The sequence below is a fragment of the Eschscholzia californica genome, unplaced genomic scaffold (genome assembly GCF_041429995.1).
Source record: "Eschscholzia californica isolate CP2 unplaced genomic scaffold, dmEscCali1.0.p SCAF_1, whole genome shotgun sequence".
Classification (NCBI taxonomy): Eukaryota; Viridiplantae; Streptophyta; class Magnoliopsida; order Ranunculales; family Papaveraceae; genus Eschscholzia; species Eschscholzia californica.
The window spans coordinates 39,651,243-39,676,629 of NW_028238198.1; the positions used below are offsets into that span (position 1 = coordinate 39,651,243).

Below are 25,387 nucleotides of genomic sequence, written 5' to 3' on the forward strand. Positions count from 1 at the left end.
TTATTGTTTGATGAGATTATAGACGGAAAAGTAATGTAGGTTGTCATTTTTAGAACTTGGTCATCTGTGAGGATCCACTACAAAAAATATGTTGATTAGGGACGGTCAAAAACTGTCCCTACTGAGGCATAATCTGTCCCCAAATGTCTTTCAGGGACAGTTGTAGTCTGTCCCTATTACCGGCGTCCCGAATAATATTAGGGACAGATATAGGGACAGATAGGTTCTGACCCAATAGATATTAGGGACATAAATTTTCCGTCGCTAATCTTATTAATTTTCATAAAAGAGTGGTTGGTTCAGCCAGACAACCGTCACAAATATTATACTTTTCCAAATAGGGTATTAATTTTTGTACTATAAAAAAATTCTGAGCAAACAAATTTCACATTCCACTTCAAACAAATTTTACATCCAACTTTAAACGAATTCTCACAAAATTTCATACATTAATTACATTAGAAGAAATGTTTTAGCAAAGGCTCTATTATTATACCAGTATCATCTAATTAAAGCAGATAAGAAAAATAATACATTCACAACTATGTCATTCGTTGAATCTCCACTTATATGAGAAGGTGTTTCTTCTTCTCATATGCATCGATGAGGATGTTCCAAGCTGTTACATATCGAGGTTGAATCTTCACTGCATTCTCGAACCGACTTATTCCCTTTGCCACCTTCCCATCTCTTATGTAGCTTACACCAAAGGCATTATATACCTTTAAAATACTCTCCCCTGATGAGAAATAGATAATAGGGGTCCATTGTCATTATATACCTCGAAGGCTCGAACACAAGAACATTGAACATCCAAAAGGAGGGATGATACAAGTGTATTCCGTTAAGCTACATACAAAAACCAGAAACTACCATCGTACCACCATTCGTTCGTGCTGAATCTACATCACTATCCAAGGAACCTAACAAACTTGTTACGAAATACAAACGATACAAAGTTATATCACACCTGTGCGAGATCTTGATCATCACCATCACATTTTGAAATTGCTTACTGCAAATATTTAGTTGCAGTGGGGTAGCACTTCCTTCTCAACACCACTGCACCAAGCTGGAGCTCAGTAGCACCAGCATCACCACTTCGTACTTGCTCCTGAATATTCGTAAAAGGGTTTTTGAAATAAAGAAGACATAATATCATAAACATATACTCTAATAGTATAAAGAAACAAATTAAGCTCAGAAAGAGGCATTATGATTTAGAAGAAATATAGCAAACTAGGGTAAAGTTTAAAAAAATGAGAAGATGTACCTGCAATTCTTTCGCTAAAGATCAAGTTTTCTACGAACAAGGACTTTAAAAATCACAAAAAAAGTAGAGCTCCAACCAAGTCGTAATAGCAATTAAGACTGATGATATCATGATATCACAACTCAAATAGCTCTCCAATCTCATAAACTGAGTTGATTCTCATGTCTTTGGGGAAGCGTGCTTGTGCTAAACTCAATCGTGTCATTGCCCCACAAAGAAAGATAGACATCCATATCCATTTCAGTGGCCTATTTGTACTTCAGTATATTCATAAATCGACAAGTCTCTTGAAAAATCTGCAACAGTGTAACATCATTCAATAAGCAGAAATCTTACATACGAGGCAGTAAATTTCGATCATAGTAAGTTTTTTTTTATTTAGGCATATATTACACTATAAATTATGAGCATGATACATGAAATTCATAAATTCAATGATCTTTTGTACTGAGTATGACCTCCATACCTCCATCTATCACACAGAAAAACAATGAGAAGTTCAGAAAATAGTAAAGCCCTTATATTGAGTCATTGACTATGACACAGACACATGTGGTGATGTTCAAACTCTCCCAAAAGAAAATTAAGGCAAAAGTTTGTTGAACGTGTTCATATTGAAGAGCAACTCTGATCATTAGGGAGGCAACCATCTATAAACATATAATGCCTTCTTTTATTTGGTTATTTGCTGATCTGCTATATGCTTCCACCTCATATAAAATTACTAAGTTTACCAAAAAAAGAAGCCCTGAAATTAGCCATAAAAATAGGCTAGGTGATTAAAATTGTGAGTGTTAACTTGAATCTCTGAAAAACGTATCACATGAAAAAAAAGGCCCGTGCACATCTCCCTTTAAAATGTTCTTAGGAAATGGAATATCTAGTGAAATATCTTGCATGGCATTTCAACTCCATGTATCAGAAATCAACTCTAATACATCACTACAAAATCACTAAAGAAATCAAACCAAAACATAATGGCCTACTTACATAAAATGCATTAGAAATCAGCTCCCTCAAGAAGATATCCTTGCAGCTGTAAAGAGAGTTGATGATGATGTGTATAAGCCGAGAAACCTCAGCCAGGAACTCAGACTTCTCCGCTATGCTGCCCATAGATCTCCTCGACTTTAACTTTGCCTCCCTGAAACAACAAACTCACATTTCCAGACAAGTTCTATACTTTATAGGTAATTATGAACTGAGGAAAAATAAGAACTCAGCGAAATCAGAATCTGTAGCCAGTCCATCGGGAACAACACCAAGCTTCTCTTCAACCTTAGGTTTACATATGACATCATAAGTAAGTTTGAAATTTAGACCATTAAGAAACTAGTTTGAGGTTGAAATTCTTCCTTAATCCTTATATTTCGTTCTGACATTTTACCAAACAATTAGTGGGTGCCAATTTTCTAAGCACTACTTGATAAAAAAAAGTAACTAAACATATATCAAACAAACTATAAAAGACATCAATCCAAATACTAACTTAGTCATTGTGTAGGAAATATAATAAGAGATGAGTTATGATCAATTTTATACATGAAAAAGCAAAACCAAGAAGGCTAGTAAAGTAACAAGATATTGCAAATATGAACAAAACCCATGAAATCAAGTACCTAGACAATCAATTCGAGTGAAAGCAAAATAATCAAACTTTTCATAGATATTCTTTAACTAGAATTATCTAATTTTATGTGATGAGAAGTATAAAAAAAAAAATCATTCATAAATAAGTTCAAATGAAATGGTTTTATGTAACAATGAAGTTCATTCACAAACAAGCTAGGCAGGAAAAAGGTTATTCAAGAGATATTTAGTAAAACAACTCATTTCCTCTCAAAAACCTCAATTTCTACTAAATCAAATAATGACATTGCAGCTCCATCTTTGATTGATTCAAACAAAATATTTTTTTTTTGTAAAACAAATGCAATATATTTGCAACAACCTAAAATCCAAATCTTTCTCAAAGTATGATTCATAATTACTTTTTGTTCTAGAAAGGGAAACCCTAAATCAATTTTTTTCTTATGTTACTCATTCAGTTCATGACCTTGAAAACCCTAGATAACTTTAGTGGGACTGTAGTACTTAATGACTAGGGTGAAGAACAGAAAAAAAAAAAAGATGGAAAAGAGATTTAATCGAAGGTATAAATGATACCAGTAGGAGCAACTATTTTCTCTGATTTGCTCGAGCCAATCTCTCTGATTTCACTGAAATTAATTTGTTAATTTCTCTTATTTTTCTGGTTTGTAGTAATAGAAGAAGCAGAAGAAGAAAACTCCAGCCCTACTTGAACAAACCCAAGAGAAGATGAATCCGAGCAAGAGTAAAACCGAAGAAGAATAAAAAAAAAAAACTGAAGCAGCAGAAATCGTGGAGAGAGAGGAAAGAGGGAAAGAAAATATTTGGGAATTTCTTTTTTGCATTTGACCGCCAATATAGTTTTCCGGGGGACGCAAAATTTGAAAACTTTCACAATATTATTAGGGATACTTAAAATTGTCCCTATTATAAATTTAATAGTGACAAACATTCAAAAACTGTCCCTATTGAGAAAATGTTAGGACGGATGTAAGAATGCGTGTCCCTATTAGCCCTTTTTTTTGTAGTGATCATTTTTAATGAGTTAGTCATGTTTAGGTGGAAAAAATAAAAATCAAGTGGACAAAATAGAATTCACCTTTAAAAACTGATTTTATTTCTCATGGTTCTTTGTTGAATCACCTCTTTTTTCTATTGCCCTTTACTAACCAAGCAAAAACTTTTGTGATGGTAGATTAAGAGAGCCATGTTGGTGTCGTTTCCTGCAGAACCTGCCATGACCACACCGATGACCATTCCAACCCCTCCTCAACATGCACGAATAAGATAAGACTTGCTAGATTAGTAGCCTTCTCACGGAGATGACGACGTCTGTGACTTTGCCACCAAAGACGAAGACTGGATCAAGGGGGTTTAAGTTTTTGTTGTGATAAACACATCTCTTCATAAAATAGTAGAGGAAAATATGAGCGAAGGTGGGGAAGGTCCCTCAGGTCTTGATAGTTGTAACAAAGGAATTATATTTAAGGTTGACACCTCAAAGAACATGAAGACCCCATTCCACATTGAGAGTAGATGAATGAGAGGTCACGATTGCATTTTTTTGGACATCTGATTTTTTTTATCTTGCCAATATAATATGTCATGGACATGATTTTTTTTCTTTCATTGTTTAAAGATGAAGGAGAAGCTTAGACTTTCTTGACTCAAGATGACGATTTAAATGACCAAGAAAAATAATTTTGGGATACAAATTTATGAGTGAATTATTTTTGGCTTTTTATTTTTTTTTTCCCGAGCAACCACCACCACCGTTCTTTCTCCAATCTAATATGGTCGCCGATAAACAACCATTGCTGCTATTTTTTTTCCAAAATTTTTTCTTCTCCTCCGCTTACCACCTTCAACCACCACCACCATTATTTATCCTTCATCTCCCTATCTCATCTTTCCTATCTCTCTCTTATCTCATACACTCCCCTCTCTCATATTTCTCCTACTCTATCCGTTCAGGCGAAAAAGATGATCCCCTTCGCCGAAAACGATTGTAGGTTTGGGGGACCACCACGAAGTGGTTGGGGGAATTCCGTCCAACCGACATATTGGTTGGGTATTTGCCCCCAAATCAAATTATTTTTCTGGCAAAGGGGACCCTCCCTTATGCCAGAATAGATAGAGAAAGAGAGATGAACAGAAAGAGAGATGAATAGAAAGAGATATGAACAGAAAGAGAGAATATGAGAGAGAAATAGGACAGAGAAGGAAAGAGGGGGAGCGAGGAGAAAAAAGAGAAGAAAGATAAATAAAAGTGGTGGTGGTGGAAGGAGTCAAGGAAGGGAAGAAGAAAAAACCGAGAAAAATGGTGGTGGTGCCTAGAGGTAGTAACCACAGTTGGTCGTCAGGGAGAAGGGAGAAGTAGATGTTTTTTTCCTTTAATTAAAATATTGTGCCCCAGAAAATTTGACAAAATTCATAATTTACCTTTAAAATTTTGTCGTAGGAAAAGCATCACTCATTCGAATTATGGAGTTTGAGATATAATGAATGCAGACAAAGTAGCATTTAAACAACTACCAATGTTTGATTGATTTGGTTCCAAACGATGATAAACATGATTCACAGCTTCTTGATTAGTTGCAACATCAATAATCATCGATGTATGCCAAAATATTCATTTGAATTAGATGTCCTCAAACCCCACCATAACATAGACTCAGAGCAGACCCATCAAACTAAAAAAGCATGGGGCCTACGTAGCTAAAAGTCGCTTCATGTCCACTCGACATAAACACAAGACTAAAGTTACGTATTCATCAGGGTCCACTAGTTTTAAGGATAATATTTGCAACGTCTGTCAATAGATTAGTAAATTGCTAAGAAGGCATCTAAGGCCTTATAATGACCTAGTTAACTACCCGCACATAAGTTATTATGGGGTTTTTGACATACGTCCACTTAGGAACTACCCCATGATATAGTCGTAGAAGCGAGCTACTATCCCATGGGTCACGTACCCAACCTTTAACGTCAAATCCATACTTTACGTCGATAAGAGGGTTTACTGCATTTGTCACGTGCGACGCAACTACTATATACACACATGAGGATCATCATGCGACTAGAAAGTAGTTGCATGACCTACGCTTATCTTAAGGTCAGTAGACATGTCTATCGTAAAAAGGTACATTATTGACAAGTACACTATCTTTTACCCGGGGTTACACCCTAGTTGCTATTAAAGGTATGCTAGCGCGTATCAACTGAGTTAATCCATCAATATAACTCGATGATTGACACATCACCCAAAGAGTCAACATGTTGATCATGATTCCTTGATCAACTTTCACGTATTGACGTTACAGAGTAATGCCCTCTGCCAAAGTTTTAAAATACGTTTTTGAGCCTTTAGACGGTGGCGTCCCAAAAAGAAAAACGGTGTGTCGAGTCGTATGTCTTGATGAGTAAAGTACATAATCTTATATATAGTCAGAAAAATAACTTTAAAGAGTGTAAAAACATAACATAACATAGTTTTACTACCATAATATAAAGTCTCAAGTGTTTAAAAAAAATACACACAAGTGTTTCATAGTCGTAAGACTCATTACACTTAAGTAACCAACAAACAAAGTAAGACCATGTTGTCCAACTCTCAAAACCTTACACTAAACAAAAAAACAATATAAAACCATGTTGTCCAACATCTCTAACCAAAAAACACAAGTTTAATGCATCAACTCCTAATGAGATCATTATCCAAGGATGTTTTCATCTTCATCATCACTAGTTCCATCACCATCATCATCGCTTCTAACAACTTGATCATCTTTTTCATCTGACAAGAAATCTACCCACTCATCTACCAACTCCATGGGTGATTTTACATTATTTGTCTCATTTTAAAGAAGAAAAAACATTGACTCAAAAAAAAATAACTCAACAATAACAACTGAAATACTATCAGAGAGTTATATAATTACCTCTAAAGACGTTTTTCCTAGGGACGCGACGTGAGGAGAGAGAAAGTGACGTGAGGAGAGAGAAAGTGACGTGAGGAGAGAGGAAGTGAAATTTTTCCTAGGGTTTTTTGATCGGAAACTTGCTGGTTTTGGTGTCTTTCCGATCATGAAAGATCTTCATCAAGGCAAAGAATCAGTTCTGCGTGATGAAAGGGAGATAAGAGAAGGAAGGTTCTTGCTGGCTGGTAATCAGTTACCTAGTGAAGATGAGGAAGACGACATGGATGAGGAGAACTCGAGGGAAGTTCAGGTCGATCAACCAAACACAGAAACAACAACTCTCGGTTACCAAGCGGTTCGAAGATACCGAGGAGAATCAGAGGTCCATCGATCGCTGGAATCTTACTATCTCTCTTCAAAAGCTGATTTATACTTCATGTAAATGGACTCGGCTGATGGCAGGGAGATATATAATTAATACAGATGGTGCTCTAAACGAGGTGGATGAGGGGTATGGAGCCATTATCTGAGATTCGAAGGGGATTGTTGTTAGAGCAACCACTGGAGAGGTTGATGGACATACTATCTTTATACATGAGCTGCAGGGTGTTGAGTTGGGGTTGGAGTTAGCACTTAGTGCTGGGCTGCAGGAAGTTGAACTTGGTCTTGATTCGATGAATATCAAGTTACTTCTTGGAAATCCACATCAGAAATTACCATGGAGGGTAAGGCGTTTATGGAAGAGAGTTTAGAGGCTTAAGAGCCAATTTCGGAGTTTTTGGGTATTTCATGTCTATAGGGAAGCAAACCAAGCTGCTGATTACTTGTCAAAGATGAAGCTGGGACCGAGAATAACTCACTTGAATGTTAGTCAACTACCGGCGGAATTAGTCAATATTGTTAATGCGGATTTTAGAGGGACAGTGAGAATGAGGAAAGGGTGGGGCTAATGAAATGATGTAATTTTGGTTTCTTTGCTGTTTTTTTGACTTCTTATTTCGTTGTATTCTGTTCGGGCTTCTCCCGCTTATCATAATAAAAAAATATATAATTACCTCTATCTTTTCTTTCTGCCTTTTTACTAGATTTCCCTTCTTTGTAGTGGGCTCCTTTATTTTCTTTACTACTTGTGGCATTTCTTTAAAGGACTCTATACTCGCCTTTTGAAGATTGTTGATATCCAAATCATTAAAATTTTATCCTAATTACTAGTAATAGTTAGGGGTGGGAATCGAGTGGGTATAGACGCCCATGGGTAGCATGGCTTCGGTTGGGGCAGGTCGGGCACATTTTTTAACTGGCTATTCGGGCAGTAAATCGGGCGGGTAATCTTGAGTTTTCCATTAATCAAGGTTCGCCCATGCCCGCTGAGTGAAGCGGGTAAGTCGGGTTTCGAGCAAGCGGGTATTGGGTTGCTCTTCTCATGTTGAGGTTTGATTGGCAACTAATCAATAGAAGCTAGTCAAAGAGATGGGCACGCTGACCTCCAATTTATAAGCTTCCTAGACTCTCCTTTATTTCATAAGGGCCAATGTGGGACTAAAGGGTCTAAGAGATTCTGTCTTTCAAAACCACTTTATTACATCTCCCCCCAGTCACCCTCTTCAAAGTCATCGATGTGGGATCAAGAAACCTAGGCACTATGTACTCTCTAAGTGAAAGCTTTAGTCCCACACTGAGAAATCAGTGCGAGAAATATATTTAAGTGAAGCTTATAGCCCCAATTACACAGATTTCCAGTGAACTTGATTTGTGTCCATCGGGCTAAAGCTTCACTCAAGCTAATGTTGAGCTTTAGTCTCTTGTTGAGTTTTAATATGATGTTGTACATGTCGAAAGCTAAAACATTTAAATTTGTTGTAGCCAATTTGTTTATCTTCTTTTTATGAAACTACAAATTTCATTGCATTACATGTCAACAATTAATTTTATGATTCTTACAAATGTCTAGTAACTTGAATGTAACTTAACCTTAAGTATTATATAACGATATGTTACCTGATTAAAGGTTGCCCAGTTTCTTTCGCACGCAGACGGGGTACTTCTCAAACATAATATTTTAACTGCAAACTTCATTAGTATATGTGTCTCTAAGCCATAAGCTGCCCACCAACGTGCTACATAAAAGACAATCATGAAGTATTTTAATAAACTTAAATAATTATAAACTACGATGAAGTGTGAAGACAGGTAATATAAGATATACTCCCTCCGTCCCATTTTGTTTGTAGTTTTGAGGAATTCAACTTATTAAGGAATGGTATTTATTGTTGACAAATATAAAGACTTTCCCTAAAATACCCTCATTTAATATAGAGTATTTCATTAAATACAACATTGGTAGAAGCGTAGAACCAATTAGAACCTTTGAATGGTATTCAAACTAAAGGGTGGTCTTCGAAGTTTCATCGTTTTAATAATTAAATGAATGTTATAAAAGGAAAGTGACCAAACATTTTGGGACATCCATAAAAGGAGTAACAACCAAACAAAATAGGACGGAGGGAGTATACATTACCAGGTGTCTCCTCATCCTAGTTGTCTATGCATCTAGGCGACCAAACTCTCTTTGTCTTGCTTCATATTTGTCAATTTCCACATTAGCCTCATTTCTCTCAGAAATATATGGAATAAGTTTTCCATACAGTTATAAAGTCCTCTTTTGATTTTTGACATTCTCAATAAATTAAGCTCATATCGGAATCCAGAATTGAAGAAATATGTTGCAGCATGAAGATCTCGATGCATTTGGAATCTCACTTTTCATCTATAATATCCCATATTTCTTTTTTGCTTTGAAAGATCATTGCCAAAATTTGTCGCAATTCCTTATTTAGCCTTACCCATTGCTCCAAATAAAAATCTCATAGACGACCAAAAAGGTTTAGTAGCTTTCAACGAATACACTGAACTTTGCCAACAAATTATTTTCTCAAAATTATTTTTTGGATAGCTTTCTCAACACTTTTTTTTCCCATGAACAAGCTTTCCACTCACTGGAACTAAACATAACTTCTAAACCTTGCTTGCTTTGTAACATACTTTGTGGAGTAGATTTTTCGTATCAAATCGTGTTGCGGTTGACCGAATCAACTCTCTCTCTTTGTGCAATCCATTATTAAAGCAAACACCCAACCATGACTATAAATGAAATTACTCACTTGTTTCGCGTTGCGATAAGCATTTGCAAATTGAGGTAACTTGTATATCTTCTCGAACATCCAGTCAAAATAATGAGCAACACACAGAGTCTAATATAAACCCTTTCTCTTCTTCATTAGTTTCTTTCTCAGCTGCATTGTTAGTTAAAACTTACACAACATTTTCTTCTCCCACCTCCTCAACAATGTAATCTAAAAGCTTCACTATCGTATCAACATCTTTAACTAAGTTAGATGCATAAATGCTTCTCAAAAAGACAGTTGCATCTAGAGAATTAACAAAAAGTTAAACAATTGCCTGTCCCTAATGTCTGTCCAACAATAAGACATTATGATAACACACACAACTGGCTATATCTTTTTAATCTCGACAACCATATTAGTCGTAGTTTTAACTTCTTACTTAAGCATCCAAGTACTCAACTGATAGCTTGACAGCCTTTTAAACCCATGCCTGAAATCACCAACTGATTTTAGCATATTAGCAAAAGAGGAGATATTTGCTACATTGAAAGGTATTCAATTCTCAAAGAAGAATCGACTAATATCCATGCACACTTTGTTAATTTTTCTTTGAAATTTGACGGTGATATTATTCGAGTTTCAACCCCTTTTCCTCGTAATCATCAACTGAAATCACATACCGACAATTGGACCTCTAACTCCACGACTAGATACTCGAGGTTCTCTAATTGTAGTAGGATTTTAACCTTGATCTTCCCCCACTCATTTGTAATAAGCTCCATCATTGGCTATGAAGTCAAAGTTCTCTTATTGGGTATGTTTTTGTTTAACTCCTTTAACCATGTGTTGTATGATTTTTCTTTTTATACTTCGGAGGGTACCTCATCAGATGGTCTACAATCTTGACGGTTATCGACAAGATAATTCTTCAATCTTGTCACTCCTCCTGTTACCGTCTTCGCATAAAACTTGCATTTAAAACAAGAGTAAGATTTGTAATTAACAATTTGTCTTGGAACTTGAATTCCATATTTACGACTGGGATCAATTCTCTTCGAATTCTTCGGCTTACCCATGCTCATGCTCCTAACTAAATACTCAAAATAATAGAAAATTAGAGGGATTGAGTTGTATAAATTTTGTTTATAATTAGAGAAATACAGTCAAATATATTTAGTAAACTAGTGTATGATAGTACATTAGTATTAATCAGAGTATAAATAAGTAAAATAGTATATTAGTATGTTATGTTTTTCTTTTAGGCCAAAGTAGAAACCCCGACACCAGAAAATTGAAGATGATGAAAAGTAGATAACCAGAAAAACATAAAATAAGATGAAAAATAGAGTATAAATGAAGAAGATAAAGTTCAGAAAGAGATAAGAAGTACTTGCTGGAGAGGAAAAAAAGATGGGGGCCAAAAAGAGTGAGCGAGCTGAAAAACCCTAGGACTCGTCTTCCGTTCTAATTTTAAATCAAAATTCTAAACACACCCCTTTCTTTCTGTCTCGTATAACTTGCACGCCTTGAGGCGTTACGACTCAATGCGCACAAGTTGTCGTCTAAAGGTGCACGCTTCAAAACTCACTCAGAATGCTTATGTATTGACTTAAAGCGTGTATGCATCGAGGCGCGCCTTGATGCGTACGCTTCGATCATTTTTTAAATCATTTACCTCCGCGACCAACTAGTTTTTCAAGTCAACCTCCCCTTCTAACACTATAAATATAGTGGAGAATCCATAAAACAAAGCATCCAACATTCGCTCAAATCACTCTACTCCTTCTTGTCCTCTCGATGCATCTCTAGTTCTTACTTCGCTCAATAACTTAATGCTCTCTCAAGTCGCTGACCCAGTCTTAGAAATTTAGAGATTAGAGTTAAGAGATTCAATAATTATTAAATACGATTTAGGTGACATATCCTCTAGCAGATACGTGTTATCTGACTCCCGCTTACATAAGAACTACCCGATGACCAATCTTCGTTAAAGGTTGAGGCACAATATCTAGGCTGGTGGGAGTAGAACCTTGTTGCGTAGGTTGGTGGAAGTAGAAACTTACTGCTGAGGCATGTGAGAGTAGAAGCTTGTTATATGGACGAACAATATCACCTTTCGACAATCATCATCGCCTCCGAACATCATTGTAAAGTTTATCATTCCCGAAGATCTGTTCTGACTACTCTACGAGTTGGGCCAACTCAAAGTACTCCGGGGATAATATTTTCTTTTCCTTCACTTTGAATTCACCTTTCGTTTACAGTGACTAATTTAACGTTGGAGTCCCTTTGGTCAACACTACACGATGTCCAGGGCTTCACGACCCCGTTTGTCTCGCATTCGTTTGCAGGTCATTCGTCACGCAGTCGACGCCTGCAATATTAAACCCGACCCGTCAAGACTTCTGACTTTTGATTTGTTGACTGTCATACTCTTGATACATAAACTTTTCGACTGTCAACAACCGATGACAGTTTGTGCGGCGGAGTGTACTGTCATAAAAATATCATAGGATTTCATAACTAGGATGAGTTGCTTTCACCAAGTGATAAAGTTAGTGTGATAAGAGAAAAAATAGTTGCTAGTATTTGATCAACCAAATCAGAGGAGGTGGGGGTCGCACCGCTGGTTGTCTGTTGAAGATAAGAGAACAAAAACCTAGTGCTCATATATCATGTAAATGATTGAAGTCTCGGTGTCATTTAAAACTCCTAGTGAATTTATGTCGATGAATAATGTTTAAGATACAAGGAAAGAATAAAATACATATTGCCTTGAATAAAGATTTATACTTATCTATACAATTCATGTTAAAATTTAATCCTATTAAAGAGTAACATGCTAAAGAAATCTAAATCTTGACGAAGGAAACTAGGTGTTTTCCTAAAGGTAAGAGTAAACAAAAAAACTAGTCATGAACTAGAGGCCAAACATATAATAACCTAAAAAGAATTAATTGGTTAGAAAAACCAGAAAATTCACAATGGATGATAAGACTTGACAATCGAAGTGTTTAAGCACCACCGTAAACATTGGACAAGTTATGGAGAAAGGGAAAGACGGTAACGAAACGATATGTAACTATTATTTGACGAAAAAGTAGACGGAAAAGTAGTTTGGAGAGCTATTCTTAGAAGTGGGTCATCTTGGGGGACCATTTTAGTAGAACTAACACTTTACAAAGATGATTCTGTCTCTTATGGTTCAGTGTTGCTAATCTCTTCTACCTCCTATTGTCCGTCCTCCTTTAAAAATAAAATACTAAAATAAAATAAATTCACAGCCACATCTCTCTCTCTCTCTTCATTTCCACTTCTCTCTTTCTCTCTCTCTCTCTCTCTAAATAAGCAGAGGGAGTAGTTGGAGGATATACCAAAAGGAGCCATGGCCTCCTTGACTGCTATTAATCCAAACCCTAGTTCTCTCGAGTCATCACCTCCTCCTCCATCTTCACTACCACTATCTTCAGGAGAAAGCCAAGCTCCTTCATCATCAGCTTTCTCTTTCAAACGTCCTTCCATTAGAGTGACATCAGAGTTTGATAGTGATAGCTCTTCATTCCTCAATAAGGTTTCTTTCAAAGTCTTGGATAGTCTCGCTAAGTTCAAGCTCTCTTTCCAGAGCAACACTAATGGTGAAACTTTTGATCCTCGGATTGGGTTTATTTCAAAGTACCTTTCTTTGGAGTACGATGTTGAAGAGCAGAATGCCCTAGTTAAGAGTTCCTTCGATTTAGGCAAGGGGTTACACTTCCGAGCTACTCATGATCTCAAGGTTACCCTCTCTCTCTCTCCCCCTCCCTCTTTCAATCTTCTTGTTTGTTCATTTAGGTAGTAGTATTTGGGCTATTTTTTTTTTAATTACATGATTGTTTAGTCAATTACTTAAATTAGAACTTGAAATTGAAAATGTGGGGAGGTTATTTTCTGTGAAATAATTAATGTTATTCAATATAGATGATTGTTGCAAATTTGACAGTAACACGAAAAAGACAAGTTAATGTGACTGATGAAGTCCATAATTTGATTTGTATAACTTTTTATTGAACATTGGAAAGTTGGGTGCTTTTTAGTAATGTTGTTATTAATTAGTTTAATAAAGATTGTGTTTTTAACTTCCTAACACGAAGAATCTAGACCCCAGAGTTTGTTTTGTTGAGGATGATGGATTCGTCAAATCAGTCTGAAAGATGCAAATTCTAACTCAAGAATAACTGTTAAATGGGTAATTTAGAGTAGACTAGCTCGGATACTTGTGACTGAGGATTAAAAGTGTCAAAATGCAGCAATTGCTTGTATGCACGGATGAACCTTCAATTAGTCGTGTGACGTGTAGAATACTTGTAGAAGCCAATTCATTGTAAAGTCGTACTATAATAAGTTTACTAGCAATATACCGTAATATTGATATGTACAATTGTCTGCTAAGACAACTTATATTCCAGAGCAGTCAGATGGGGAAGGGAACATGTTTTCATATAGGATGTTGTACAACATCTTTCTGTATGTCATGTACTTGCGATGATAACAAATCTATTATCTCATCTATTAACTTCGGTAGTTTCTTTCTTTTCAAGTATCATCACAGAAAGGTGCGTTTTTCTTGCAAGTTGCAATCATTGGTTATATATTACTGTCTGTATTGAAGTGTTGATATTGAGCTCAAAACAATGAACAAAAGGTCGAACTTGATGCTTTCATTCTGTATCACTTATATTGTCCTGAACATCTAGTACTTAAACTCATAATCTACTTTTAATCCAATCCTAATCTACTTCCCATTGTTGAGAAAGAAACTACTTGGACTTAACTAGGAAATCTTGGATGTTGCAAAATTAGAAATAAACTGAATAAGAAATAGGCCCAATAATATACCTTGAATGAAAGAAACAAAATTAAATAGGTTTTGCATCAATTTAAGGCTGCTCGTTGACGAGATGAGATTGGGTCATTCATGGTCTCAGCTGAGCTGTTACCTAGTGTACATCATCCATCCTCTCTAATAAAAAAATTCATTGTCGAACTTTGCCAATATATCTACTAGTAATCATCAGGAAGCGACTTTGTACTTCCTCCATGTTGCGATTTCCATGGTGTGAATTTTCAAAAATCCCAAATTTCTCCTAGGTGTGTAGGACTCCTAAGTACGGATCAAATTTTGTGCTGTACTGACCTACTGTGGACTGGGGAGTTTTTTGTTTATATGGTAATTGCAGCATGATGGGGGTAGCCGGCTGAGTCTTCAGCAGGTGTTTTATCTTCGTAAATGCTGTTGATGCCACATTCATTGTGGTTGTCGGGCCTGTAAAGCCGTCATCTATAGCTTCATTTCCATTTCCAATTTCTCTTCTCCTTTAACTTCTTTCATGAGATTATTTATGGGGGCTTCCCGTGCTTCGAGCTCATTCTTGTGTGCCATATTTTTCCCAAAAACCATTGGCCCTGACACCAATCAATATGAACATGTAGACAGAAGCTTCAGTGGTGGTTTGCACTGATAGTTAAGATGAAAATGCTAGGACTCACGGTATTGGATACAGGTCAACTTCTATGAAGGCTTTATCCATTCCGACGTGTACTTATCTCCCGATTAGAGGTTCCTTCTGAAATTGGGATGGGGGAAATTACACAATAGAAGATATCAATATGCTATTATTCACTAAAATGGTCTCTCAAAAGCTTATACCAAGAAAGATCATTCTAATGGTTAATGTCCTTATACTTTTGAGTTGAATACAAGGTAGTGGTCAAACAAAATTTACATTCGTCAAAAGCTTAAATTCTTTGTGCCATATAAATTCATTTTAGTGAGTGCTAAGTGATGATATAATATCTTTTCATCCGAACTTGATGTTTTAGATCAAGATAATCCAAATAAATGTTAACTTGAGTTGACTATATAGTTGACAATATTTTCTGCAACTTCTACTGCCACCTGATCAAAACTCAAAAACTCTTTTGTTTATGTTGCTGGTACTCCATGAAGTGCGAAATATTAGCTTGACTTACAAACTGTTTAGAAGCTTTAGATATTTTCTTATTTTGAGTTTTTCCCCTCCTGTTTGTAGGCCAAAGAAGGAGAGGTGGCAATGGTAGCAAGTTTCGCTGATCCCTCGTATAAACTTGAATTGTGCTCTCCTTTCCCATCTGTTGGTATGGTGAGTTAAACTCATGCTTGCAGATGTCTTTTATACATTCTATATTTGGTGCTGTGTTAGCAGTCATTCTGACAAATTTTTGCTGATGATAAGCCTCTGAAGTTCAACATGTGACGCCATTATGGTTGATAGGCCCTTGTAGTGCTCTTAGGGCTTAACTTATAAATATGTAGCCGCCTTCATGTTTTCTTTGCAGTCACACGCTTACTCTTTTCTTGTTATTGCAGCCTACAGCAACAGCTAAGTTCCCCCTGGGTGAAGTTTCATTATCGGAAAATGAAAATGAGGATGCCAAAAAAGTATTATCAGTTAGTGGCATTGTGAAAGGTCAATTACTAAATGGTATTTGCACTGCTCAGTACAGCGACGAAGATTTGAATCTTAGGTACTCATACAAGGTGAATTTCTCTTCGTTCTTCTTTCACATGGTTATTATCTTCTAGCATGAAGGCAAATTTTGCTTTTCATCTCTTTTTCTGAAGCTCCTAGGCAGAGGGTAAGAGAATTGCAGGAAGGCATTTTCTGTCTGCAGACATAAGCACAATCCGGCTCTGGACCCATAGATTGCTCGATTTTTTCGCTTTAATTTTGTTAAATAAGTTGAGCAGATGAAATTATTTGGATACTTGTTCCTGGAAACTCAACTGCATTACCTTGATGTAATCATAATGTTCTAGAATTTCTCCATCAGTTCTTACAATTCTACTAGAACTTCAATTCTTATTTATAAGTACATGACTGATTTTTTGCATGAATGTCAGGATGAGGAAGTGACATTTATCCCAGTAATCTCTCTTCCATCTCATGCTTTGTCATTTGCATTCAAGCGCCGGTTTAGTCCTTCAGATAAGTTGAGGTAAACATTCTCTTGTGCCGACAAATAAAATGTGATAGCAAAAATATTCGAACCATTAATAATGGAAGGACCTCGTTAATTGACATGAACCATTCAGATTGATGAATCAAATTGAATCGTATAGAAATATATCGGAATCGTCGGAAAGATGGCAAACTAAGTGAATCATACGATAAATTTCTCAATCGTGCGAAGAAATTGTGAAGCGCACGAGTTCGGTCAAATCTGTTTCTTTAAGAATAGATTGACAAGGGTGAGAGGGACAGAGAGGGTTTGGCTTTTAAAACAGGTGGAGGGTGTAAGAGAGAAAACTTGCTTGAAATGGGGTTTTAACTTGATTCTCCATAGGAAATAGGTAGTCCTCCCAAAGTAAGACATTCAACTTTCTGGGCGGTAAATACCCTCCAGAGAGAAGAACATATGAAAATAAGTAGACCAATGTAAATGTATGTTATACCTTGTATGTTTGGAACAATTGAATCTTACATTTCACGATTCAGTTTGTCGATTTGATTTCTTAAAACAACAATGATTTGAAATGTGATTGACGACTTGAAATCGTTGAATCAAATGTCATCTATGAGAGGAGTGATGTTCACACCTCTTACTTCTGAACTTCTGTAGGCCATCTATTCTTGCACATAGCTCACTTGCTGGGTTTGCTTTGAAGATTTGCCACTCATGTATGAACGTAATATAGATTTCTCTGGATTTCTTGTCATTAGATACCTTCTATATTGATCCTATGTAATGATCCCGATCATCCAAATCTAGTGAACTGTTTTTGCCCTTGATATACTTAAATGTTTTTACTTCGAAGTACTAAAGTTTCAATGACCAGCTACTTGTACAACTTCGACTCAAATTACTGGAGCACTGTGTACAAGCACACAGTTGGTAAGGACCTCAAACTTAAAGCTGGTTATGATTCGAACGTGCGGGTTGGTTGGGCATCTCTTTGGGTAAATGCTCTTATCTTTTGTAACTTCTTAAAGCAAAAAACATTATAACTATATGTTACCTTCTTAGTTTTGAATTAGCCTATTTGTTCCTGAGAGGATCAAAAAAGAATTTGGTTCATTCAGAAAATTACAATGTTCAGCAAAATCAAAATGCTTCCTTTAGAGAAATACTCGTTATAGGTTTACTACAGCGGGAAAGTCGTACTTATCTATTTGTGTAGAAATCATTATTTTTAATGGGGCACATATGTTGCTCTTGTGTGGTTCTACTGACATCTGGTGAAGAGAAGAAGAATATTGAGATGACGAAAGAAGGTTGGGAAGGAAGACGAACCTACAACCGAAGTGATTAATCTTATTAGATGTGTGAATTTATTGTCATTTATAACATCTTTTCTGGTCCGTGGAGTAACTTGTAAAGAGTTTTCATTTAGTGAAGATTCTCATGTTGAGTCGAAAATAAAAAGGGTTAGGAGAGAATGCAATGACTGATACCAACTGAATGAGGTTTCCACCATCTAATTAGGGCATCATTCTATTTAGCAGCAGTGGGAAAATGGATGAAAGAGTACCCAATTGAATACTATTAATTTTCACTGGTTATGGTGGTTTCAGGTTGGAAACGAAGAAGGCACGGCTAAGACAGCTCCAATGAAAATGAAAATGCAGTTCATGCTCCAGGTCCCTCAAGACGCCGTAAATTCACCTGTCTTCATGTTCAAGATAAAGAAAAGGTGGGATGTTTAAGCCCTTGGAATGTTACCAACCATTTTATTTACTTTCTGAATGTGGGTGTTAGTTAGAAAGTTTAACATCCCACCTTTTCTTCCATGGCTACTACCAAAACCAAACTATCGTATCTAATAAAATTCTTCTGCTAATGAATTCTTTGTTTTTCTCACTTGAACCCCAATTGATAATCTAATATAAAGCTGCAAGTCAATAAGAAATCTGCCATGAAATGCATTCAAGAGTTTGTATATGGAACACACACACACAAAAAAAAAAGAGCAGAAGGTGTGAAACGAATAAAGTCGAATAAACAGCTAACAAAGCTTTGACTCGTGAATTTCTTAGCTGTATTAACACAGAAATATATCTTAGAATACACATCTCTTTCTTCATGCTGGCATGCATAATCTTATTAGCTAAGGTTGATCGGGCGGAAACCTGTTTTTTTAATGTCCTTGTGTCTAGTTGCTATGAACTTGTATGTATATCTTATGCAGTGAGGAATTAGTCAAGAATATGCTATGTTAGAAGAAGAATTATATTGGGGAGGTGGGGTATAGGGTAGATAAAATGTCTTTGTTTGTGGTGTCTAAGTATGTTTTTAGTAGTAAATAGATAAATGGTTCAGGCTAGTAGTGCTTTCCCACAAAATACAAAAAAAAAAAGAAAACAAGAAGGAAGAAGTCACAACTTCCTCACAACTCTCTTCCTCAGACTTACACAAATCGAAAATATTCGTAGATCATTACCTAATTATCGAGGTATTTCTCTGTTTCTCTTCTACTTTACAATAAGCAGGGGAAAACCAAACGACTCCAAAGTTATTTTATTGGTAAAAAGGTCAAAGGAATTGCATATCTTAATGGAGGTCCTATTTATTAATTAGTCTAATTGGGGGTATTTGTGATGGAACTTTGAATTGTGCAAATTGGGTATTGAATTTTACAGGTTTGTTTTTAGTCACTGTCACCAAACGAAGAGAAACCTTCCCATCTTGTGTCAATATTCTAAACCAAAACAAACGTTTTACCATTTGAAAAATATGAAAATGAAAATCATAAATAGACCAAGTCCAAATATAGTTGCCTCACAAATCTGTCTCTGTTCATATACAACTCTGCCTTATTATTTTTGTCCCTTATTCATTTTGTAAGTAGTGGACGGCAATTCTCATCAAAAAAAAAAAAAAAAGTAGTGGACGGCAAATGAATTTTCAATGCAGAGTATATTTTTTTTCTTTATCTCAAAATAGTATTTATTAAAGAACTTTTGGGTCTAAAGAAATCAACTAGCCACCGGTTGAAAGTTTAACTGAATAAAATATTCTTTATGTGAAAAATTATGAGATTTTTTTGTGCCTAGTTGGTAGTACCTTTTGTGAAAACAATTTAAACAAGTAATTGAAATCGGAATTTCTCTTATTATACGTATTTTTATAATTAGGCCTACCTCTAATTTGGTGCTTAAATTTATATCATATGTGATTGATAATTTAAAATTAATAAAATAACAAAATTGTTTTGGAAAATCAATGTAAAAGTGAATCACTTTTAGAATTTCATAAAAATATCTTTAAGTAATTTAGTTAAAAATTAAAAACATTAGAACAAAAATTATAAACTTTGTTAATTGAGTATTACATTTCTTAAGACAAATAGTCGATAAATACTAGAACTTCATTGAAAATATAGTAAATAAACTTTGTATGCATAAAACTCCAAGAATTTCATAATTTCATGTACAATAGATAGGATTTTTTTTTTTTTTTTTTTTGTTGAACTGAATAGATAGGATTTAGTCTTCACTCTCTTTTTTTTTTTTTTTGAAGAGTCTTCACTAACTATGACACAACTACATGTGGAAATTCCATACTCCCACTTAATTTTGATGTGTAGCAAACCGCTCTAGGTGTAAGGATGAACGTGTAAGAAACGACACTAAACTAGGCCATATAATTTCGTGTCTACCAGTCAAAGTGTTGAAAGTAGATGTTGAGCATTCTCATGAATTTTTAAACACGTTACAGGTCACATTTTAGTGAACTAGTGAAATCTGACGGATGGATCTTGAATGAAGCACATGCAATACAATCTCAGCCGTACGTATCCTGACCAAAACATGATAATAACAAGAGGTATTTACTTTATTTCACTAAATCTGGTCCGGCCACGTGTTCTGACTGAAATTCTACCACAATTTTGGTTGGACAGAGTATCATTGTTGTTCACAGTTAAAGAATGAGTACTAGTAGTAATAATAATAGTTGGAGGCCACCAATATTACGTACGCGTCGATGTCACCTACAACTCCGCCCCGCTTATATCCATCTTTCAAGCTTCGCCCCTTCTTTTTCTCCTTAATTATCTCTCTCTCTCTCTCTCTCTCTTGTGAAGTCAACTAAAAACTCTTTCATTACAAGAACAAACAGAGTATTGATCGCACTCTGTTTATGTATGTATAACTTTCTCACTCTCTACCACCCTCACTCTTAATTTCAAGGTTGGTTCATTTTCTTTTTTTAATTTTAATTCAAAGATTACATCTTTTTCTGTTAAATTCCAAAAATGGGTTTTTTATTCTGATTAAAATTGATCATTTCAGTCAAAATGATCGAAATTCATTGATTTTCTGAAATGGGTATGTGGAAATTATATATATATATACAGATTTTGTAAATATGAAACTTGGGTTTGATCAGAAATCGTAGATGTTCTTTCAATGAATTGTGCGAGTCTTCGTGAAAGGGGAAATCAGAATCGAAGATGCATTCAGCAAATCACTGGGGAGGATCATTTGAGATAAGTGGTGAAAATTCAGTAGATAATGAAAGAAATATGATGGAGTTAGACAGGGGAGCTCTGCTTTCACATTCAAATAATCAGTTGGATGAGACACAACAGAGTTGGCTTTTGGGTCCTAAAGAAATCAAAAAGAAGAAATACATTGATTTTGGTTGCATAGTTTGTAGTCACAAGGCTTTCAAATGGACACTTCTCTCTATCCTCATTGCTTTCATTGTAATTGGACTTCCCATTATCATAGCCAAGTCTATTCCTAAGCATAAACACCAACCTCCTCCTCCTGACAATTACTCTGTTGCCCTAAAAAAGGCACTCCTATTCTTTGATGCTCAAATGTGTAAGTTCTCTCTCTCTCACTTTTCGCTCTCCATGGGTATTTTGGTCATTTTATACAAAAGAACTCGTAACAGACTTTGAATTTTAGGTTTTGCTTTCCAACAAAAAAAAACCGACGATACAGGTACCCACCGCTTTACTTCCTACCTTATTGCATTTGAATAGGATAACGAAGAAAAACCTAGTTTTAGGGGTAATCTCGTCATTTCACTCTTGTCATATTATCTACTTAGGCCATGGGGTAAGGTAGAATGGAGGTAGAAGACTAGGAGGGCAACCTATATATCATTTTCCCTTTTGTGTTAGAAAGTTCTTTCCAGAATTCAGACTTTTTATAGCATCCACTTAGAAAACTCAAAGTACATTTTGGATTTTAGGTTAAACTTTGGTAGTGTTAGGAAGTTCTTTATTGAAAATGACTTAAAACAAGTGGGTTCCTTTTTCTTTTTTTAGGAATTCCTTTGGTTATGAAAGCAACATGAATCAACCTTGTTTGTATGGTTAATTATTAGGGTGAAATTCATTATGGATGCATCTACTGTTTAATTAGTAGTGGCTTGTGTTAGTCAAATTATCAATTACTATTGGTTAGTTGACAATATGCAATATATGTGAGGATAACCTGTTTTGTGAATATACGTATACATACACAACAGTTCTAGTGTTTCGTATTTGGGGTCGAATGTAGTAGTTTAGCTTGACGAACGACTAAGGCACAACATACTTTCTATATATAAAAATAGACATATTATGTTAGGGTCACGAGCGATGATATGAGTTGTCTAATATTTATCCAACTAATGCTTAAGGTTGTACATGGGCCTTTACCTCAAATTAAGGTCTTGATTCCTATAAGTGTGGTTTACCTTCTTGAATTATCTCATGCAATTCATGGGAATCAAGAAAGTAATAGAAACTCTATAGTCACATTCTATTTGTTAATAGGAAGGCGAAGAAACTATTGACTTTAGTCAATGGTGTTGGACTTTCTAGTTTCATCGGCCAGTGCTTTATTTCGACCTTTTCTTCCTATCGTCTGAAGAAGAGGGAAAAAAGTTCTTATTGTTCCTTTTGGCATAAAAATTATAGACATGAGTTTGATTTTGGTTAGTCAACATATTTGTTTTCAAAATATTATTGGTGTTATAATTAAGAACTACCCAAGAAGATTTTTTATGTGAAAATTGAACACATAATTGTATGAAATAAATTGCAGCTGGAAGATTACCAAAGAACAAGAGAGTTTCTTGGAGAGGAAACTCGGGACTACGAGATGGATTGGAAGATGGATCGGTATCGAAAGATGTAAAGGGGGGACTAATTGGAGGATATTACGATGCGGGAGACAACATAAAGTTCAATTTTCCAATGGCTTTTTCAATGAGTATGTTAAGTTGGAGTGTCATTGAGTACAGCCATAAATATAAAGCAATTGGAGAGTATGATCATGTAAGGGATATCATCAAATGGGGAACAGATTACTTACTTCTTACCTTCAATTCTTCTGCCACCGTAATCGACCACATTTATAGCCAGGTCGGCTTATTTTCTACCCGTAAAAAACTTATCCTTCGCATATTTGGTAGATCATATAATTACTTGTGTAAAACTTATATTTTTATATAATTGTGTTACTAACTTGTTTAAATGTGAGCTCAGGTGGGTATGGGTAAGAATGGTACGACTACTCCGGACGACCACTACTGTTGGGAAAGACCAGAAGATATGGACTATAAACGTCCCGTGAAAGAGACCACTTCAGGACCTGATTTAGCGGGCGAGATGGCTGCTGCCTTGGCATCAGCCTCAATAGTTTTTCGCGATGATGTGAAATACTCCGAAAAACTCATCAAAGGTGCCACCGCGTTATTCAGGTTTGCTAGGAATGAAGGAAAGCGTTCTCCTTATAGCCGTGGCGATTTAGACATTGCAATGTTTTATAATTCAACTGGTTATTATGATGAGTACATGTGGGGTGGAGCATGGATGTATTACGCAACTGGTAACTCTAGTTACTTGTCGTTAGCCACAAACTCGGGTATGTCAAAGCATGCCAAGGCGTTATTGGGTATAAAAGATTTAACTGTGTTGAGTTGGGATAACAAGTTGCCTGCAGCAGAACTTTTGTTAACAAGAATGAGGATATTTTTGAGTCCTGGGTATCCTTACGAAGAAATGCTAAGAAGTTATCAAAATATTACGGGTCTAAATATGTGTTCTTATCTCCCAAAGTTCAATGTCTTCAATTTTACGAAAGGTAAGTGATTCTTTCTGTATGTAACGAAATTAAATATATATATATATATATATTCGTGTAATATTTTCTTTGGGTTTAACGGTTTGTTATGGTATTGATCATGAAATGCAGGTGGTATGATACAACTCAACCATGGACGACCACAAAATCTACAATATGTAGCCAACGCTGCCTTCATAGCGTCTCTGTATGTTGATTATATGAATGCTACTGGCGTCCCGGGGTGGTTTTGTGGACCTGCCTATATCTCCTCAGACGATCTCCGTAATTTCGCCACATCTCAGGTTCTTATCTTTTATTTGTTCACGTGCTCCACATTATTAGTACCTATACCACGGATCTAAACAATGTATAAGGTTCATCTATGAAAACTAATCGTGATACTCAATGCAATTACAGATTGATTACATACTTGGAGCTAATCCAAAGAAAATGAGCTATGTTGTCGGATACGGGAGCAAGTTTCCAAGGCACGTACACCATAGAGGTGCATCCATCCCACGAGACGGTAAAAAGTATTCTTGTACTGGTGGGTGGAAGTGGCGAGATAGTTCGAAGCCCAACCCTTACAATATTACAGGAGCTATGGTTGGGGGGCCTGACAAATTTGACGGGTTTCATGATGTACGTACCAATTATAACTACACTGAACCTACATTAGCTGGAAATGCAGGACTTGTCGCTGCATTAGTATCGTTAACGGACAGCGGTGGTAGAAGCATAGACAAGAACAGCATTTTCTCAGCTGTTCCACCATTTTACCCTAGGGCTCCGCCACCACCACCACCGTGGAAGCCATGATTATATATATATATATTTTACTGCCTGTAGCCGTTTCACTATAGCTAGCTAGTCTTCTGTCTTGCAGTTACTTGCTTCCTTCATTCTTAATGTCCATTGCTTCGTCGCTTTTCCACATTTACATGTAAAAAGAAGTTAAGCCAGATTTATTATTATTATAACTTGCTACATATCACATTTGCTTGTGTTCTTTTCATGCCATTCTCCAAATTTCCAAGTTCAATTTAGTTTCAGTGACATCTGAAGAGACAGATATACTTCTTGCAGCCTAATAGTCTGATTACAGCCTTCATCTATACCTTATAATTGTTGGCTTTCCTTGTAGTACCAATAACAATTTTTGACATTTGATGGAACTGTATGATCCCTCATGTACATTTATATTCACAAAATTAAGTTTTACAATACGGAAACTTTACATATGATAAACTCATAAACATAAAAAAGAGATGAGTGGAGATGACCTATACATTATATACTTGGAAACAATCTAACTACACCCTATGGTGTTTTCCTTGGGACTTAATTGTTAAGTTTGTAGTCATCCAATTCTAAATCATTTGGCGATGAGTGGAG

The 25,387-nt window shown here is 35.8% G+C and overlaps 2 protein-coding genes and 1 long non-coding RNA gene across 4 annotated transcripts; 2 read left to right on the forward strand and 1 right to left on the reverse strand.

Moving 5' to 3' along the window:
* Positions 1-490: 490 nt before the first annotated feature.
* Positions 491-3,893, reverse strand: LOC147566761 (uncharacterized). The gene is made up of 4 exons (XR_015237473.1): positions 2,264-3,893; positions 1,274-1,569; positions 971-1,114; positions 491-849 (listed from the first exon to the last, which is right to left on the reverse strand). It is a non-coding gene; the product is annotated as an uncharacterized LOC147566761 (long non-coding RNA).
* A 9,208-nt stretch (positions 3,894-13,101) lies between these two features.
* On the forward strand, positions 13,102-18,769 carry OEP37 (chloroplast outer envelope protein 37). Its single transcript, XM_086653320.1, has 6 exons — positions 13,102-13,683; positions 15,977-16,066; positions 16,294-16,464; positions 16,828-16,922; positions 17,764-17,884; positions 18,500-18,769. The coding sequence occupies exons 1-6, from the start codon at positions 13,294-13,296 to the stop codon at positions 18,629-18,631; spliced, it is 999 nt and encodes a 332-aa protein (XP_086509446.1). The 5' UTR covers positions 13,102-13,293; the 3' UTR covers positions 18,632-18,769.
* Positions 18,770-20,903: 2,134 nt separating this feature from the next.
* LOC147566763 (endoglucanase 12-like) lies at positions 20,904-25,007 on the forward strand. 2 transcript variants are annotated; one of them, XM_086653321.1, is made up of 6 exons: positions 20,904-21,115; positions 21,283-21,754; positions 22,970-23,289; positions 23,413-24,010; positions 24,122-24,294; positions 24,410-25,007. In XM_086653321.1, exons 2-6 carry the CDS (start codon positions 21,379-21,381, stop codon positions 24,809-24,811), a joined length of 1,869 nt encoding a protein of 622 aa, XP_086509447.1. In that variant the 5' UTR covers positions 20,904-21,115; positions 21,283-21,378; the 3' UTR covers positions 24,812-25,007. The 2 variants fall into 2 exon arrangements, with proteins under 2 accessions (XP_086509447.1, XP_086509448.1); XM_086653322.1 differs by having other exon boundaries at positions 20,927-21,115; positions 21,315-21,754.
* Positions 25,008-25,387: the final 380 nt, after the last annotated feature.